The sequence below is a fragment of the Pongo abelii genome, chromosome 16 (genome assembly GCF_028885655.2).
Source record: "Pongo abelii isolate AG06213 chromosome 16, NHGRI_mPonAbe1-v2.0_pri, whole genome shotgun sequence".
NCBI lineage: Eukaryota > Metazoa > Chordata > Mammalia > Primates > Hominidae > Pongo > Pongo abelii.
In genome coordinates, this window is record NC_072001.2 from 44,086,915 (window position 1) to 44,103,868 (window position 16,954).

Below are 16,954 nucleotides of genomic sequence, written 5' to 3' on the forward strand. Positions count from 1 at the left end.
GACTTTTCGTACTACAGTTGAAAGAACGCTGAATGGAACAAGAAGCCAAGAAACACTGGTTCCGTTTTAAGTGCTGCATTTTTGTCCAGGGTGGTCATTTAACCTCCTTTCCTTATTCCAATACTAAAAGGGTCAGATTACTTGTGAGTCTCTAATTATAGGTTATGTACAGAAAAGTCAGCCGAGTAGAGGAGATATAGAAAATTAGTGGTAGACTAGAGCAAGACTCCAAGAGTTTGGGAAGCATAGTTTATGACCTCTCAGACTAGGAAAATACAGAGTAAGTAAAGAACTCAACAATGGTTCGAGACAAAAATGCAGGATTTCCCAAAATCTGGGTAATGGCGCACAGCACTAGCAACAGGTCTTGCGTTAACAGGAATTTTTTTAGACTTTGTCTAGCAAAGAACAGAAATTCATCGTAAGGTGTAACCGCACACACAGAATTTAGGTAGGCACTCCAGGCTAGAATTAAGATGTAGAGAAAAATGCTGTTTCAGGTATAGATGAGTGTTTCACTTGAGAGACTACTGTAATGAAGCCCCAAAGGCTCATTTAGTTTGGGGAGTCAGTAGTTATCAAACACACTGTCCAGTAGAACTTTTTTTTCTGTTTTTTTTTCTGAGACATTATCTCGCTCTGTCGCCCAGGCTGGAGTCCAGTGGTGCAATCTTGGCTCACTGCAACCTCCGCCTCCCAGGTTCAAGTGATTCTCCCGCCTCCGCCTCCTGAATAGCTGGGACTACAGGTGCGTGCCACCATGCCTGGCTAATTTTTTTTTAGATGGAATTTCATTCTTGTCACCCAGACTGGAGTGCAGTGGCATGATCTTGGCTCACTGCAACCTCCGCCTCCCTGGTTCAAATGATTCTCTCACCTCAGTTTCCCGAGTAGTTGGGATTACAGGCACCTGCCAGTATACCTGGCTAATTTTTGTATTTTTAGTAGACAGAGGGTTTCACCATGTTGGCCAGGCTGGTCTCAAAGTCCTGACCTCAATTGATCCACCTGCCTCGGCCTCCCAAAGTGCTGGGATTACAGACGTGAGCCACTGTGCCTGGCTTTTTTTTTTTTTTTTTGCTACAGAGTCTCTCACTCTGTTGCCCAGGCTGGAGTGCAGTGGTGTGATGTCAGCTCATTGCAACCTCCACCTCTCAGGTTCAAGTGATTCTCCTGCCTCAGCCTCCCAAGTAACTGGGATTACTTGTGCGCTATCACGCCTGACTAATTTTTCTATTTTTTGTAGAGACAGAGTTTCACCATGTTGGCCAGGCTGGTCTCCAACTCCTGACCTCAGGTGATTCGCCTGCCTCAGCCTCCCAAAGTGCTGGGATTGCAGGCATTAGCTACCTTACCCGGCAGAAAAATCCTTTTTTTTTTTTTTGAGGAGGAGTCTTGCTCTGTCACCCAGGCTGGAGTGCAGTGGTGTGATCTCGGCTCACTGCAACCTCTGCCTCCCAGGTTCAAGCAATTCTCCTGCCTTAGCCCCCCAAGTAGCTGGAATTACAGGCAAGTGCCACCACGCCCGGCTAATTTTTGTATTTTTAGTAGAGACAGGGTTTAACCGTCTTGGCCAGGCTGGTCTCAAACTCCTGACCTTGTGATCCACCTGCCTCGGCCTCCCAAAGTGCTAGGATTACAGGCGTGAGCCACTGCGCCCAGCCTGAGGAGTACTACCTTGTACATTTTTTTCTTTTAATTTTTTTTTTACATTGTACTTTATAGCATGTATGTATATATGTTATGAGTAGTAACTGAATGGTCTTGCGGATCACCTGAGGTCAGGAGTTCAAGACCAGCAACTGAATGGTTCCATAAGAAGCTAAATGAAGTTCAAGAATTTTACAGGAATCCATGCCTTTTGCAGAGTAAACCTAGATTGACCACATTCCGGGCTCAATCTGAAGATGCATTCACCGAAGATGAACCAGTAACTACTTTGGCCCCAAGTGACTTTCTAAACTAAGTATAAGGTGAGACAAGGCAACTGCAGGGCTGAGCTGACTGCCCTCAGGCCTGCCTTAATCTTAACCTCAGACTAGATCTGGGCTCTGGAGTTCGGAAAGGCAAAAACAATTCTTTCAGTGGCAGTCAGAATCAACTAGTGCAGACAAGGATGTTCCTGATCTCAGATTGTTCCTAAGAGCAAAAAGAATAACAGAGTCGAATCACAGATTTATAAACTGGACTCTGGACCTAGAAATCCAGACATTTCTTTCCACCCTGACCCAATTAAGAAAAGTGAGAGATTGTTTTTTTAAGTAGAGTATGACAAAACAGGTTTATTGGTTATTTTACACAAAAGAATGTTAGCAATTTGCAAGCATTCAATACTTTAAAAGGCTCAATACAAGCTGCCTTCCTTTCACCCTAAGAAAGTGTACTAACTCCAGGCAAATAGAATGGAGTCAGACTTCAAGTTTATATAACAGACAGACTAAAAAGAAACCCAGGGTCCCTGCTTTGTTAGGAAAATGGACAAAACCAGCTAAAAATAAAGGAAATAAAAACAAATTAAAATAAAGATATTGGCTGGGCACGGTGGCTCACACCTGTAATCCCAGCACTTTGGAAGGCCAAGGCAGGTGGACCACAAGGTCAGTCAGGAGTTCGAGACCAGCCTGGCCAACATGGTGAAACCCTGTCTCTACTAAAAATACAAAAATTAGCCGGGTGTGGTGGCAGGCGCCTGTAATCCCAGCTACTTGGGAGGCTGAGGCAGGAGAATCACTTGAACCCGGGAGGCGGAGGTTGCAGTGAGCAGAGATCACGCCACTGCGCTCCAGCCTGGGTGACAGAGTGAGACTCCATCAAAAAAAACAAAAAACAAATAAAACAAAAATTAAATTATTGATTCCTATAACATTATTTGCCTAAGAGACAGACAAAACATTCAACATTCAAACATAAAGTTAATATTATATTTTAAAAAGGAAAAAAGTGGTTACTCTGGGCACACTGCCTATGGTGTAGCCCTGCTCCACAAGGAGCGGTAAAAAATAATAATAATAATAAAACAAATAAATAAATAAAAAGGAAAAAAGTACTGGTAAAGTTACCAATTTTTAAAATGAATCATTAATAGGTTTACCAGGTCTCTTCAAAGGAATCCAAAAGTCAAGAAGCAAAACAAAATTTGAAAATGATGGAGTCTTCCTGATACTAAGCCCAAGATTCTTCCTTTCTTCAAATCCTCTAAACCTAAATTATGACAAATAACGCACTCTGGTCACTGAGAACATTTCTACACAGTGACGTAATCAGAAATTATACTTCTTCCATTATTTAAGTTATTCATTCTCATTCTCCGCATACCAGGAACACAGGAGTAAGCAAGAGGATATAATTTTCCCCTGTGATTGAAGCATTACTACATTTACAACATGAGAAACCTGGGCACTGTGGAAGGCCCTGATGGCAAAGGAAATAAGCCACCTGCATGGCCTTAAGAACAAACTGCACATCTCTAGGGCAGATTTAGAAAAGGATTTATCCAGGAATCGATCTTCTCCAAGGCTGGACAGGGAGGCAGTGTGGAAACCACAGCCTTTCTGATAGGATAAAAAGTGTCACTTGGAGACACTCCGGTTTCCTGAGGAAAGGAAGACATTGAAACAGCCTGTTTTGTGCATTTTAAATCTTCCTTGTTTTCCACCATCAATAACTGTTCTATCTCCTCTTTCAAAGATAAACTTGCCTGAAACTCATGTTTGGGTGTCATAAAATGTTCTTTCTGAGTTATTCGCTGGTCCTCTGACCCCTTTGACTCTGTGCAAATGAGTTTGTTACTGGAATCCTCACTGCTTTCCCCTTCCTCTACGGGAGGTAGATGCTGAGGATTTGTAGCTTGTTTATTCAAAGATTCTTCTTTCAGTAAATTCACATCCCCGTGAAAGTCTTGAGATGTAAAACTTGGAGCTTTATCTATCCTAAAATTTTTACCAAATAAGAAGCCTTTGACTTTCTCCTCTTTCCCTGCTGTCTCTGTCGCTAATTTTTTTGGTTGTAGCACTGTCCTTATCAGGAGTCCCTGTGCATTCACCCTATATTCTCTTGCAGCTTTCTCCCTGCGCTGCTTCTGGAAGTCCTTGAGTTGAAGCAGTTCCTCTGGCAGCTCCATACATGTAGGCTAAGAAGAGAAAGCGAACACAAGTTTTATTATAACTAAACTTCTGAATATGGTACTTAAAATCAGGTTTGTTTTTTTTTTTTTTTTTTTTTGAGACGGAGTCTCACTCTGTCGCCCAGGCTGAAGCGCAGTAGCACAATCTCGGCTCACTGCAAGCTCTGCCTCCTGGGTTCAGGCCATTCTCCTGCCTCAGCCTCCCAAGTAGCTGGGGCTACGGGCGCCTGCCACCATGCCCGGCTAATTTTTTTTTGTATTTTTAGTAGAGACGGGGTTTCACTGCGTTAGCCAGGATGGTCTCGATCTCCTGACCTTGTGATCCACCTCCCAAAGTGCTCGGATTACAGTCATGAGCCATCGTGCCCGGCCTGAAATCACTTCTGTTGTACCAAATGGTAATTGGTAAATGAGAGTCTATTCAAATGTGTTCATACAGCACCCTCTGGTGTCTTCAGTTATAGTAGTATCATTTTTCTAGTAATTTCAATATTTTGAAAAGGCAGTGAATCCATAGGGCTGTGCGTCTGTGTGTGTATGCACGTATGTATAAAGATTATACAGGAAGTTAGTCTCCCTTCCAACCTGGCCTCAGCTGCCTTAGCAGGTACATCTTCTTAGAGCAGTTTCTTGTGTTATCTCCCAAAGATAGTCTACTCATGTATGATCATATACATATTTTTTTCATTGGATTACATTTTTATTTTCCTCCAAATTTTTATTTTGTTACCTCTTTCAGGTTTTGGGAAGTTTTTTTTGTTTGTTTGTTTGTTTGTTTTTAGACAGCGTCTTGCTCTGTTGCCTTGGCTGGAGTGCAATGGTGTGATCATGGCTCACTGTAACCTATAACTCCCGGCCTTTAGTGATCCTCCTGCCTCAGCCTCCTGAGTAGCTGGAAGCACAGGTGCATGCCACCACGCCTTGCTAATTTTTTGGGGGGTTTTTTTGAGACAGAGCCTTGCTCTGTCACCCAGGCTGAAGTACAGTGGTGTGATCATGGCTTACTGCAATCTCCACCTCCTGGGCTCAAGCAATCCTCCCACGTCAGCCTCCCCCACTCAGAGTAGCTGCAACTTCAGGTGTGCGCCACCACACCTGGCTAATATTTAATTTTTTTGTAGAGACAGGGTTTCACTATGCTGGCCAGGCTGGTCTTGAATCCCTGGGCTCAAGCGATCCTCCCACCTCAGCATCCCAAAGTGCTGGGATTATAGGCGTGAGCCACCACACCCGGCCTCCGATTATGTTTTTTAGCGCTTATATGGATATCAAAAATCTAGTAATTTTTACATTTGTACCCAGGCACTTTATAAATTGTCTTTTTGTTTGTGGTAGTCTTTTTCAGTTGTTTCTCTTCAGTTTTTAGTTCTATAACTGGCAAGTCATAATTCTGATTTCTTTTTTCAATTTCCATAGCTCATATTTTATTTTCTAATTTCACTGGCTAATAGCTTCAAAAATGCTAAAATAGTGGTGATAGTCATAATTTTTGTACTGTTCCTGATATTAGTGTTCTCAAACAAATATGTAGTCTTCTCTCTTGAGATACTTTCCATATCCATGGGTTCTGCATCCATGGATTCAACCAACTGTAGATTGCAATAGTCAGGAAAAAGTGGCTCACGCCTGTAATCCCAGCACTTTGGGAGGCTGAGGTGGATGGATCACTTGAGGTCAGGATTTCCAGACCAGTCTGACCAACATGGCTAAAACCCATCTCTACTAAAAATATAAAAATTAGCTGAGCACGGTAGCACATGCTTTTAATCTCAGCTACTCAGGAGGCTGAGGGAGGAGAATCACTTGAACTCAGGAGGTGGAGATTGCAATGAGCCAAGATTGCACCACTGCACTCCAGCCTGGGTGACGAGCAAGACTCTGTCTCAAAAAAAAAAAAAAAAAAAAAAAAAAAATCAGAAAAAAAAAGAATGGTTGCATTTGAAATGATGATGTACAAACTTTTTTTTCCATGTCATTATTCCCCAAACAATGCAATATAACAACTATTTACATAGCATTTACGTTGTATTAGCTATTATAAGTAATCTAAGAATGATTTGAAGTATAGGGGAGGATATGATAGTGAAAAATGAAAAAATGCTGCTGCACATTTCCGTACAACCTATACATATCCTCCCCTATACTTTAAATCATCCTTATATTTCATATAAGTGACATACATTTCATCCATAGATTTCTTTTTTTTTTTTTTTTTTTAAGGTGATGGAGTTTTGCTGTTGTCGCCCAGGCTGGAGTACAATGGTGCACTCTCAGCTCACTGCAACCTCCACCTCCTGGGTTCAAGTGATTCTTTTTTTTTTTTTTTTTTTAAGATGGAGTTTCGAGCCCAGGCTGGAGTGCAATGGCGTGATCTCAGCTCACCACAACCTCTGCCTCCCAGGTTCAAGCGATTCTCCTGCCTCAGCCTCCCGAGTAGCTGGGGATTACAGGCATGCACCACCATGCCCGGCTAATTTTGCATTTTTAGTAGAGACGGGGTTTCTCTATGTTGGTCAGGCTGGTATCGAACTCTTGACCTCAGGTGATCTGCTCGCCTCGGCCTCCCAAGTAGCTGGGATTACAGGCATGCACCACCATGCCCAGCTAATTTTTGTATTATTAGTAGAGACAGGGTTTCACCATGTTGGCCAGGCTGGTCTTGAACTCCTGACCTCAGGTGAACCACCCGCCTTGGCTTCCCAAAGTGCTGGGATTACAGGCCAGGCGTGAGCCACCACGCCCGGCTCATCCATATGTTTCATATACTCATCCATACATTTCACATAAGGGACTTGAGCATTATGGGTTTTGGTATCCATGGGGGGATCCTAGAACCAATCCCCCACAGATACTGAGAGATGACTGTATATGTTTTATTATGTTAGAAAAGTTACCATCTATTCCAACTTTGACCAATAACGCATGTAGAATATTATAATTTTTTCAGCATTTATAAGATAATCATAAGACTTTCTTGGCTCTACTGAAATGTACGATTTTGTCACACTGAACCATGCTTGCAACTAGAATCCAATGACACATTAAAAATAATAACATATATAGGCTTCATATAAAAAATGCTAGTATTAGGCCGGGTGCAGTGGCTCACGCCTTGTAATCTAGCACTCTGGGAGGCTGAGGTGAGCGGATCACCTGAGGTCAGGTGTTCGAGACCAGCCTGACCAACATGGAGTAACCCCGTCTCTACTAAAAATACAAAATTAGCCAGGCGTGATGGTGCATGCCTGTAATCCCAGCTAATCGGGAGGCTGAGGCAGGAGAATCACTTGAACCCAGGAGATGGAGGTTGTAGTGAGCCGGTATCATGCCACTTCACTCCAGCCTGGGCAACAAGAGCGAAACCCTGTCTCAAAAAAAAAAGCTAGTATTTTAAGATTTTATATCAATATTCATAAGTAAAACTGGTTTATAACAGCAACTGGCAAACTTTTCCTGTAAAGAACAAAACACCAAATATTTTAGGCTTTGTGAGCCACAGTCTCATATACTACTTCTACTACTTTTTTTTTTTTTTAACAATCCTTTAAAAATGTAAAAATTGTTCTTAGCTCACGAGCTGGAGAAAACAGTCTGCAGGCCAGATTTGGCCAGCGGGCTATAGTTTGCCAAATCCTGATCTATAGTCTCCCTCCCCTCTTTTTCCTCCCTCACACTCCTCCTCCCCCTCCCCTTGTCCCCTCCACTCTCCTTCCCTCCCCTCCCCTTCCCTCTCATTTATTTTCTTTTCTTTTCTTTTTCAGACAGAGTCTCTGCTGGTCACCCAGGCTGGAGTGCATTGGCAGAATCTCGGCTCACTGCAACCCCTACCTCCTGGGTTCAAACAATTCTCCTGCCTCAGCCTCCCAAGTAGCTGGGACTACAGGTGCCCGCCACCATGCCCAGCTAATTTTTGTATTTTTTGTAGAGACAGGGCTTCACCATGTTTGCCAGGCTGATCTCAAACTCTTGACCTCAGGTGATCACCAGCCTCGGCCTCCCAAAGTGCTGGGATTACAGGTATGAGCCACCGTACCTGGCCCTGGCCCTTTTTTTTTGAGACAGTCATTGTTAATATTCATAGTATGCTTGAAAAATGATTGAAATTCTCAGTTTAATAGTTTAAGCTTTTCCTTTTTTTTCTTTTCTTCTTCTTTTTTTTTTTGAGACAGAGTCTTGCTCTGTCACCCAGGCTGGAGTACAGTGGTGTGATCTCAGCTCACTGCAACCTCCACTTCCCGGGTTCAAGCTGTTCTCCTGCCTCAGCATCCTGAGTAGATGGGATTACAGGCATGTGCCACCACGCCTGGCTCATTTTTTGTATTTTTAGTAGAGATGGGGTTTCATCATGTTGGCCAGGCTGGTCTCAAACTCCTGACCTCATGCCTACAGTTTTTTATATCTCTCTGCTGCATAAGAATAAATATGGAGGCCAAGCACTGTGGCTTATGCCTGTAATCCCAGCACTTTGGGAGGCCAAGGCAGGCTAATCACCTAAGGTCAGGAGTTCAAGACCAGCCTGGCCAACATGGTAAAACCCCATCTCTACTAAAAATACAAAAATTAGCAGGGCATGGTGGCAGGTGCCTGTAATCTCAGCTACTCAGGAGGCTGAGGCAGAATTCCTTGAACCCGGGAGGCAGAGGCTACAGTGAGCTGAGATCATACCACTGCACTCCAGCCTGAGTGACAAAGCGAGATTCCATCTCAAAAAATAAAAATAGGCTGGGCGTGGTGGCTCATGCCTGTAATCCCAGCACTTTGGGAGGCCAAGGTAGGCAGATCACAAGGTCAGGAGTTTGAGACCAGCCTGGCCAACATGGTGAAACCCCATCTCTACTAAAAATACAAAAAATTAGCCAGGCGTGGTGGCACATGCCTGTAATCCCAGTTACTCAGGAGGCTGAGGCAGGAGAATTGCTGGAACCCAGGAGGCGGAGTTTTCAGTGAGCTGAGATCACGTCATTGTACTCCAGCCTGGGTGACACAGTGAGACTCCGTCTCAAAAAAATAAATAAAATAAAATAAAATAAAAATATGGAAATATTAAACTTACCCATTCTTAGACAGAAATATTTCTTGGATACCTAACTCAACATTATGAAAAGGTGAGGGGATGGATCACGCCCAAGTTGTTGCCCCTTCAAGAGTATTTATCCCCAAGTTGGCCCCATGAAAACTATTGCAGCTATGAAGAAAGGGTATCACTGTATCTGCCTTCCTTGAGAAGGCAGAAAGGAGGTCCTAAAGACAGAGAGCTGCACCTACCTCAGTGCCTCCAAGCCGGTCTGCAGACCCTTCGCGATACGTGTTTAGGTAACCATCCACCAGGGTGGTTAGGTCAGACATCATCTCATCTAGGAGTGCCAAGCGAAGGGGTAACAGGTAGGTAGCTTCCAGGGCCAAAATTTTCAGTAAAGAGGGTGAAACAGGTCGGATAAACCATACTTCTGGATTTTCCTGGAGACAATAAAACAATTTCCTCTGAATAGTAAGCAAGACTTTAAAGAAAATAGCTGTTTAAGGCCGGGCACAGTGGCTCACGCCTGTAATCCCAGCACTTTGGGAGGCTGAGGCAGGCGGATCACAAGGTTAAGACATCGAGACCATCCTGGCCAACATGGTGAAACCCCATCTCTACTGAAAATACAAAAATTAGCTGGGCATGGTGGCACACGCCTGTAGTCCCAGCTACTCAGGAGGCTGAGGCAGGAGAATCGCTTGAACCCAGGAGGCGGAGCTTGCAGGGTTGCAGTAAGCTGAGATTGCGCCACTGCACTCCAGCCTGGTGACAGAGCGAGACTCCGTCTCAAAAAAAAAAAAAAAAAAAAAAAAGAAAAGAAAAAGAACTGTTTAAAGTGTTGCTTAATTTAAGACACTATCATTTTCTTCTATTATTACCTTCTACTTTCACACTATTGATAGCCTTTGAGCATACACACGCTTGCACACATACTCCTACATTAATAGTGTGTGTATAACAGAGAAAGAGAGGGGTAGAGGTTGGTCAATCAAGACTTCTCAAAACTAGAGGCAGCAAGCTTGATTATGTGAACAGAATTGCAGCCAATATAATTATGACCTAAGTTTGCACATAAGGATGTCAGAAGCTACAGAAAATTTGCTTTACTTTGGGAGAAATAACTAGGGTGACTTTGGTTCCATTGCCTTGATCGAAATTCTCACAAAAATTTCCCCCTTGTCCCAGCTAGAAAATTTATTTAAGAGTGCTTATTTTATTTATTTATTTATTTATTATTTTTTGAGACGGAGTCTCACTCTGTTGCCCAGCCTGGAGTGCGGTGGCACGATCTCAGCTCACCGCAATGTCCACCGCCCCTGCCCCCAACTCCGGGTTCAAGTGATTCTCCTGCCTCAGCCTCCTGAGTAGCTGAGATTACAGATGGCTGCCACCCTGCCCAGCTAATTTTTGTATTTTTAGTACAGAAGAGATTTCACCATGTTAGTCAGGCTGGTCTTGAACTCCAGACCTCAGGTGATCTGCCCGCCTCAGCCTCCCAAAGTGTTGGGATTATAGGCATAAGCCACTGAACCCGGCCTAAGACTGCTTTTTAATTGATAGCCAACAAATCTGGATCCTGGCTTTTATCCACTTGAGACCAGATATAAACCATTCCCATTTGGCACAGTTAAGATTTTGGCAATGTTCATATGATTACATGGCAGCTGTCATTTTTCTACATAATAGGCTGATAATACTGCTCAGAAAACACTTGAAAAAAAATAATGTCATACAGCACATCCTTTAACACTCACCTGAATTAGTTTTTGTCTCTTTTCTAGAAAGGAGAGATATTTAGGGGCCACTTTAAGGTGTTTGATTAAACTCTCCTGCAAAGTAGTGATGCAGTTTGGAAGATAGCCACCCGTTTCCATGGAAAACTGAAGTACATCTGCTACCTGTGGTATTTTAAAAAGACAAACAGACCAGTTGAATATATACAGAGAGCTATCTCATGCCAGAAATATATTTAGAGAAATGTCTAAATAACATTTTCCCCAAGGACCCACACGATAGACCATGTTATCGGGAAATTTAAAGTTGTTCAGCCAACTTATTCTGAAAAATGAGAGAAAAAAAAACGGAATAAAAGCTCAATTTTTTTTTTTTTTTGAGGTGGAGTCTCACTCTGTCGCCCAGGCTGGAGTGCAGTGGCACGATCTCAGCTCACTGCAACCTCCACTTCCCAGGTTCAAGTAATTCTCCTGCCTCAGCCTCCCGAGTAGCTGGGACTACAGGTGCAGGCTACCACGCCTGGCTAATTTTCAACATTTTTTTTTAAGAGACAGGGTCTTGCTATGTTGTCCAAGCTGGAGTGCAGTGGCTATTCACAGGCAGGATTCCACTACTGATGAGCACGGAGGTTCTGACCTGTTCCATGTCTGACCTGGGCTCGTTCACCCTCACTTAGGCAACCTTGTGGTTCTCCCCGCTCCTGGGAGGCCACCACATTGATGCCAATCTCAGTACAGGCACCCCATCAGCACAGCGCCCTACAGTCCAAAACTCCTTAGCTCAAGCAATCCTCCCACTACAGCCTCCATAGTAACCGTGACTACAGGCACAATCCATCACACCCAGCAACCCAACTTTGCTGTTTCCTTAACTACTTTCCTTTTTCTTTTCTTTTCCTGAGACAGTCTTCCTCTGTCGCCCAGAGCTGGAGTGCAATGGTGTGATCTTGGCTCATTGCAACCTCCACCTCCCGGATTCAAGCAATTATCCTGCCTCAGCCTCCCAAGTAGCTGTGATTACAGGTGTATGCCACCATGCCTGGCTAATTTTCATATTTTTAGTATAGACAGGGTTTCACCATGTTGGCCAGGATAGTCTCCACCTCTTGACCTCGTGATCCGCCCGCCTTGGGCTCCCAAAATGTTGGGATTACAGGCGTGAACCACTGCGCCAGGCAATTTTTTTTTTTTTTTAAGATAGGGTCTTGCTCTATCTCCCAGGTTGGAGTACAATGCCACAATCATGGCTCACTGCAGCCTCAATCTTCCAAGTTCAAGGGATCTTCCTGCCTCAGCCTCGAGTAGCTAGGACTACAGGCACATCCCACTATGCCTGGCTAGTATTCTTAAATTTTTTTTTTTTTTTTTTGAGACGGAGTCTCGCTCTGTTACCCAGGCTGGAGTGCAGTGGCGCGATCTCGGCTCACTGCAAGCTGCGCCTCCCGGGTTCACGCCATTCTCCTGCCTCAGCCTCTCCGAGTAGCTGGGACTACAGGCGCCCGCCACCACGCCCGGCTAATTTTTTGTAGTTTTAGTACAGACAGGGTTTTACCATGGTCTCGATCTGCTGACCTCGTGATCCGCCCGCCTCGGCCTCCCAAAGTGCTGGGTTACAAGCGTGAGCCACCGCGCCCAGCCTCTTAAAATTTTTTTGTAGAGACGGTGTCTCGCTACGTTGTTTAGGCTGATCTCGAATTCCTAGGCTCAAGCAATCCTCCTGTCTCGGCCTCCCAAAGTGTTGGGATTACAGGCGTGAGCCACTGCACCTAATGTTTTTTTTTTTCTCCTTGTGTTACAATATCCACCTGCCTTATGGTTATTTATTAGTCTTTGTTACCCTTTAGGGAATCAAGAAAGGAAGATAAAATTCAAGAATTATTTTTAGTGGGCTGAGAATGCATTCCTATAGTCCCAGCTAGTCGGGAGCTGAACCAGCAGGATCTCTTGAGCTCAGGAGTTCGACGCCAGCATGGGCAACATAGTGAGACTCTGTTTCTGGGGGGAAAAATGGGCCTGGCATGTTGGCTCACACCTGTAATCCCAGCACTTTGGGAAGCCAAGGCTAGAAGACTGTTTGAGGTCGGGAGTTCAAGACCAGCCTGGACAACATAGAGAGATCCCATATCTTAAAAAAAATTTAAAAATCAGCCAGGCATGATGGTGTGTGCCTGTAGTCCCAGCTACTTGGGAGGCTGAAGTGGGAGGACGGCTTGAGCCCAGGACTTCGAGGCCACACTAGCAGAGAGCTATGATCATGCCACTGCACTCCAGCCTGGGCAACAGAGCCAGACCTTGTCTCAAAAAAAAAATTACTTTTATTATCTACTGGTAACCGAGAAAATTTTGTAAGAAAAGCTAATTAAATAAATAATTATAATTATTTATCTATGTGTGGTAGGCTGGCCAATGGCCCCCAAAGATAACTTCTTCATAACCACAGGAACCTGTGAATGTTATCTTACATGCAAAAGGGACTTTGCAGCTGTGATTAAGTCAAGGATTTTGAGATGAGATTATCCTGAATTACCCAGGTAGGCCCTAAATGGGATGACAAGTGATTTTTTTTCTCTTTTTTTTTCTTTTTTTTTTTTTTTGGTGAGACAGAGTCTCGCTCTCTCTCCCAGGCTGGAGTGCAGTTGCGCAATCTTGGCTTACTGCAAGCTCTGACTCCTGGGTTCACGCCATTCTCCTGCCTCAGCCTCCTGAGTAGCTGGGACTACAGGCGCCTGCCACCACCACGCGCGGCTAATTTTTTGTATTTTTAGTAGAGACAGGGTTTCACTGTGTTAGCCAGGATGGTCTCAATCTCCTGACCTCGTGATCTGCCTGCCTTGGCCTCCCAAAGTGTTGGGATTACAGGTGTGAGCCACCGTGCCGGGCCTGAAAAGTGATTTTTTTAAGAGCAAGGCAGATGGAGATTTTACTACAGTCAGTGGAGAAGGTGATGTGATGATGGAAGCAGGGATTACAGTGATGCACTTTGAACATGGAGGAAGGGGCTACAAACCAAGGAATACAAGTGGCCACTAGAAGCTGAAAAAGGCAAGGAAACTCTCTCTTCAGAAGAGCCTCTAGAAGAAATCAGCCCTGCAAGACACCTTGACTTTAGCCTAGTGAAAATGATTCAAGACTTCTGACCCTAAAACAATAAAATAATAAATTTGCATTGTTTTAGGCCACTAAATTTGTGGTGATTTGTTACAGCAGCAATAAGAAACTAATACACTGTTATAGAAAAAGAAATTGGTGAAAATTCTGCTTCTTGGACTATGTAACTCTAAAAAGAAAAACATGAACAGATATGCCAAGGTCTTCATTAGACAATACGCATAAGATCTAATCAAGAAGCCTAATGGCCTCAAGGAAACAAACAGCAGTTATGTTAGATTTTGGAGTAAGCATAAAAGTAATCTCTACAAATGGCAGCAAATACATTATAAGTAGATACATAAACAGAAAAAGTGAACCAAATATAGTAACATAAAATTGAACTTTTAGAGATTGCTGCTCAAAAATAATTGGCCAACTTATTAGTTCAATTTCTCTCCAAAGGCTCTAAGCTTGTGTAATCAAGATTTCCCTTTTACTGTCATAAACCTAAAAGACTAGAAGAACCTGAAGAAAACATAATGAAACTAGTGGTTTTACTGCTCTCACAGCCAAACCAGAAACCCAGATCAGCTCTAAGAGCTAGTAGACGTTCATGCCTTTACTTGGGTGGCTGAGGCAGGAGGATGGCTTGAGAGTAAGAGTTTGAGACTAGCCTGGGCAACACAGTAAGATTCCACTTCTAAATAATAATAACAACAACAATAATGCTAGTAGAATCTAGGGATTTCTCATTTCTCTAAGGTCCCCTAGAGGACAGACAAATTATATCACTTGAGGCTGTTTTGGGCCCACATAGATTTGGGGGGCATATGCAGGACGACCTGTACCCCTAAGCTAGATGTCAGCTTGCCTTAATTGTTACATATGTGGTAGAGGAAGATATGTGATTGTTCATCTCATGCTATGTCTCCCTGAGGCTTCTGAATGATCCCTAAATTGCTCAAGTTTCTGAATGCTATGGAGTCTGAATCTTGCTTCTTTATTTGATAAATTCTGGAGCAAAATGAGGAAAACATCTTTATAAATAATTTTAAGCAACTTTACTGCAGTGCTTTTATAGAACACCAAATGTTCTCACATATTGTACAAACATTTTACATGAAAAGTGAGCAGAAATGGAGCACCAAAAAAAAAAAAATTTAAAAAGACTTTCACTCATCAGATGACCAGATGAGCCCTTTTATCTACAGGAGCTGTATATAATAGTTTGAATCCAGTGCTTCCCTTCATGTACCTGTGTGTCAAAGACATTATTCAGCAAAATTCCATACTGATGAGAGAGGCAATCAGAAAGCCAACGACAATCATGGATAACCTAAGGAATCAGAAGGAAACAGTCATTAGAATCTGGCTGCTAATCTTAATAGCACAGGAATCGGTTCATATCTTACCTTCAAAATTCTCTTGTCTTCTAGTATCATCTGAAGTCCATTGTTGAAAGCTCGACTTCCCAGAAGGAAAATGTCAAATAAGTAAACTCGGCAATTTGTGGCCACCTACAATAGACCATCCAGACACACATACCATAGGATAAGAAAGAACTGAGGAAGGGAAATTTGAGGATGAAGAGTAAAAGACATGTGATAAAATATCTAACATCTTCACTTTATTTATTTATTTACTTAGAGACAAAGTTTCGCTCTGTTGCCCAGGCTGGAGTGCAGTGGCACAATCACGGCTCACTGCAACCTCCGCCTCCTGAGTTCAAGCAATTCTCCTGCCTCGGCCTCCTGATAGCTGTGATTACAGGCATGGGGCACCATGCCCAGCTAATTTTTTTTTTTTTTTTTTTTTTGAGACAAGAGCCTTGCTCTGTCACCTGGGCTGGAGTGCAGTGGCGCGATCTCGGCTCACTGCAGCCTCTGCCTCCTGGATTCAAGCAATTCTCCTGTCTCAGCCTCCGAAGTAGCTGGGATTACAGGTGCATGCCACCACGCCCAGCTAAGTTTTGTTATTTTTAGTAGAGAAGGGGTTTCACCCTGTTGGCCAGGATGGTCTCGATCTTTTGACCTCATGATCCACCCACCTTGGCCTCCCAAAGTGCTGGGATTACATGCGTGAGCGTCCACATCCAGCGAGAAGGGGTTTCACCATATTGGTCAGGCTGGTCTGGAACTCCTGACCTCAGGTGATCTACCCACCTCGGCCTCCCAAAGTGCTGGGATTACAGGCATGAGCCACTGCACCTGGCCAATCTTTTTTATTTTTTGTAGAGATGGGGTTTCACCATGTTGGCCAGGCTGGTCTCAAACTCCTGACCTCAAATGATCCACCCGTATAAGCCTCCCAAAACTTTATTTTTTTTGAGACAGGGCCTTGCTTTGTTGCCCAGGCTGAACAACAGTGGCGTGATCTTGGCTCACTGCAACCCCCACCACCCAGGCTCTTGTGATTCTCCCACATCAGCCTCCCAAGTACCTGGATTACAGGAGCCCACCACCACACCCAGCTAATTTTTGTATTTTTTGTAGAGACTGGGCTTTGCCATGTTGCCTAGGCTGGTTTCAAACTCCTAGGCTAAAGCAATCTGCCTGCCTTGGCCTTCCAAAATGCTGGGTTTACAGGCGTGAGCCACCATGTCCCACCACATCTTCACTTTTAAATGATAGGTACTTGATTCTTAGAGAAAACAGGTATAATTTGTTCTTAAGTAAAAAAAGCAAGACACAATCACTGTGATTTTCTTTTTTCTTTTTTTTTTTTTTTTTTTGAGACGGAGTCTCGCTCTGTCGCCCAGGCTGGAGTGCAGTGGCACGATCTCGGCTCACTGCAACCTCTGCTGCCTGGGTTCTTGCCATTCTCCTGCCTCAGCCTCCCAAGTAGCTGGGACTATAGGCACCTCCCACCATGTCCTGCTTTTTTTTTTTTTTTTTTTTTTTTTTTTAGTAGAGATGAGGTTTCACCGTGTTAGCCAGGATGGTCTTGATCTCCTGACCTCCGCCCATCTCGGCCTCCCAAAGTGCTGGG

General features: G+C 43.8%; 1 protein-coding gene across 3 annotated transcripts in view; it reads right to left on the reverse strand.

Moving 5' to 3' along the window:
- Positions 1 to 2,252: 2,252 nt before the first annotated feature.
- The window catches only part of EXD1 (exonuclease 3'-5' domain containing 1), a 50,278-nt gene continuing 35,576 nt past the window's right edge, over positions 2,253 to 16,954 (reverse strand). Inside the window, exons 7-11 of one of the 3 annotated variants that reach the window (XM_054532597.1) lie at positions 15,379 to 15,483; positions 15,222 to 15,302; positions 10,898 to 11,041; positions 9,389 to 9,580; positions 2,253 to 4,129 (exon numbers count right to left, since the gene is read on the reverse strand). In XM_054532597.1, the coding sequence (XP_054388572.1) occupies positions 3,467 to 4,129; positions 9,389 to 9,580; positions 10,898 to 11,041; positions 15,222 to 15,302; positions 15,379 to 15,483 (1,185 nt within the window). In that variant the 3' untranslated portion in view covers positions 2,253 to 3,466. The remainder of the gene's footprint in view (positions 4,130 to 9,388; positions 9,581 to 10,897; positions 11,042 to 15,221; positions 15,303 to 15,378; positions 15,484 to 16,954) is intronic. The other 2 variants (XM_054532598.2, XM_054532600.1) reach the window with 2 other exon arrangements.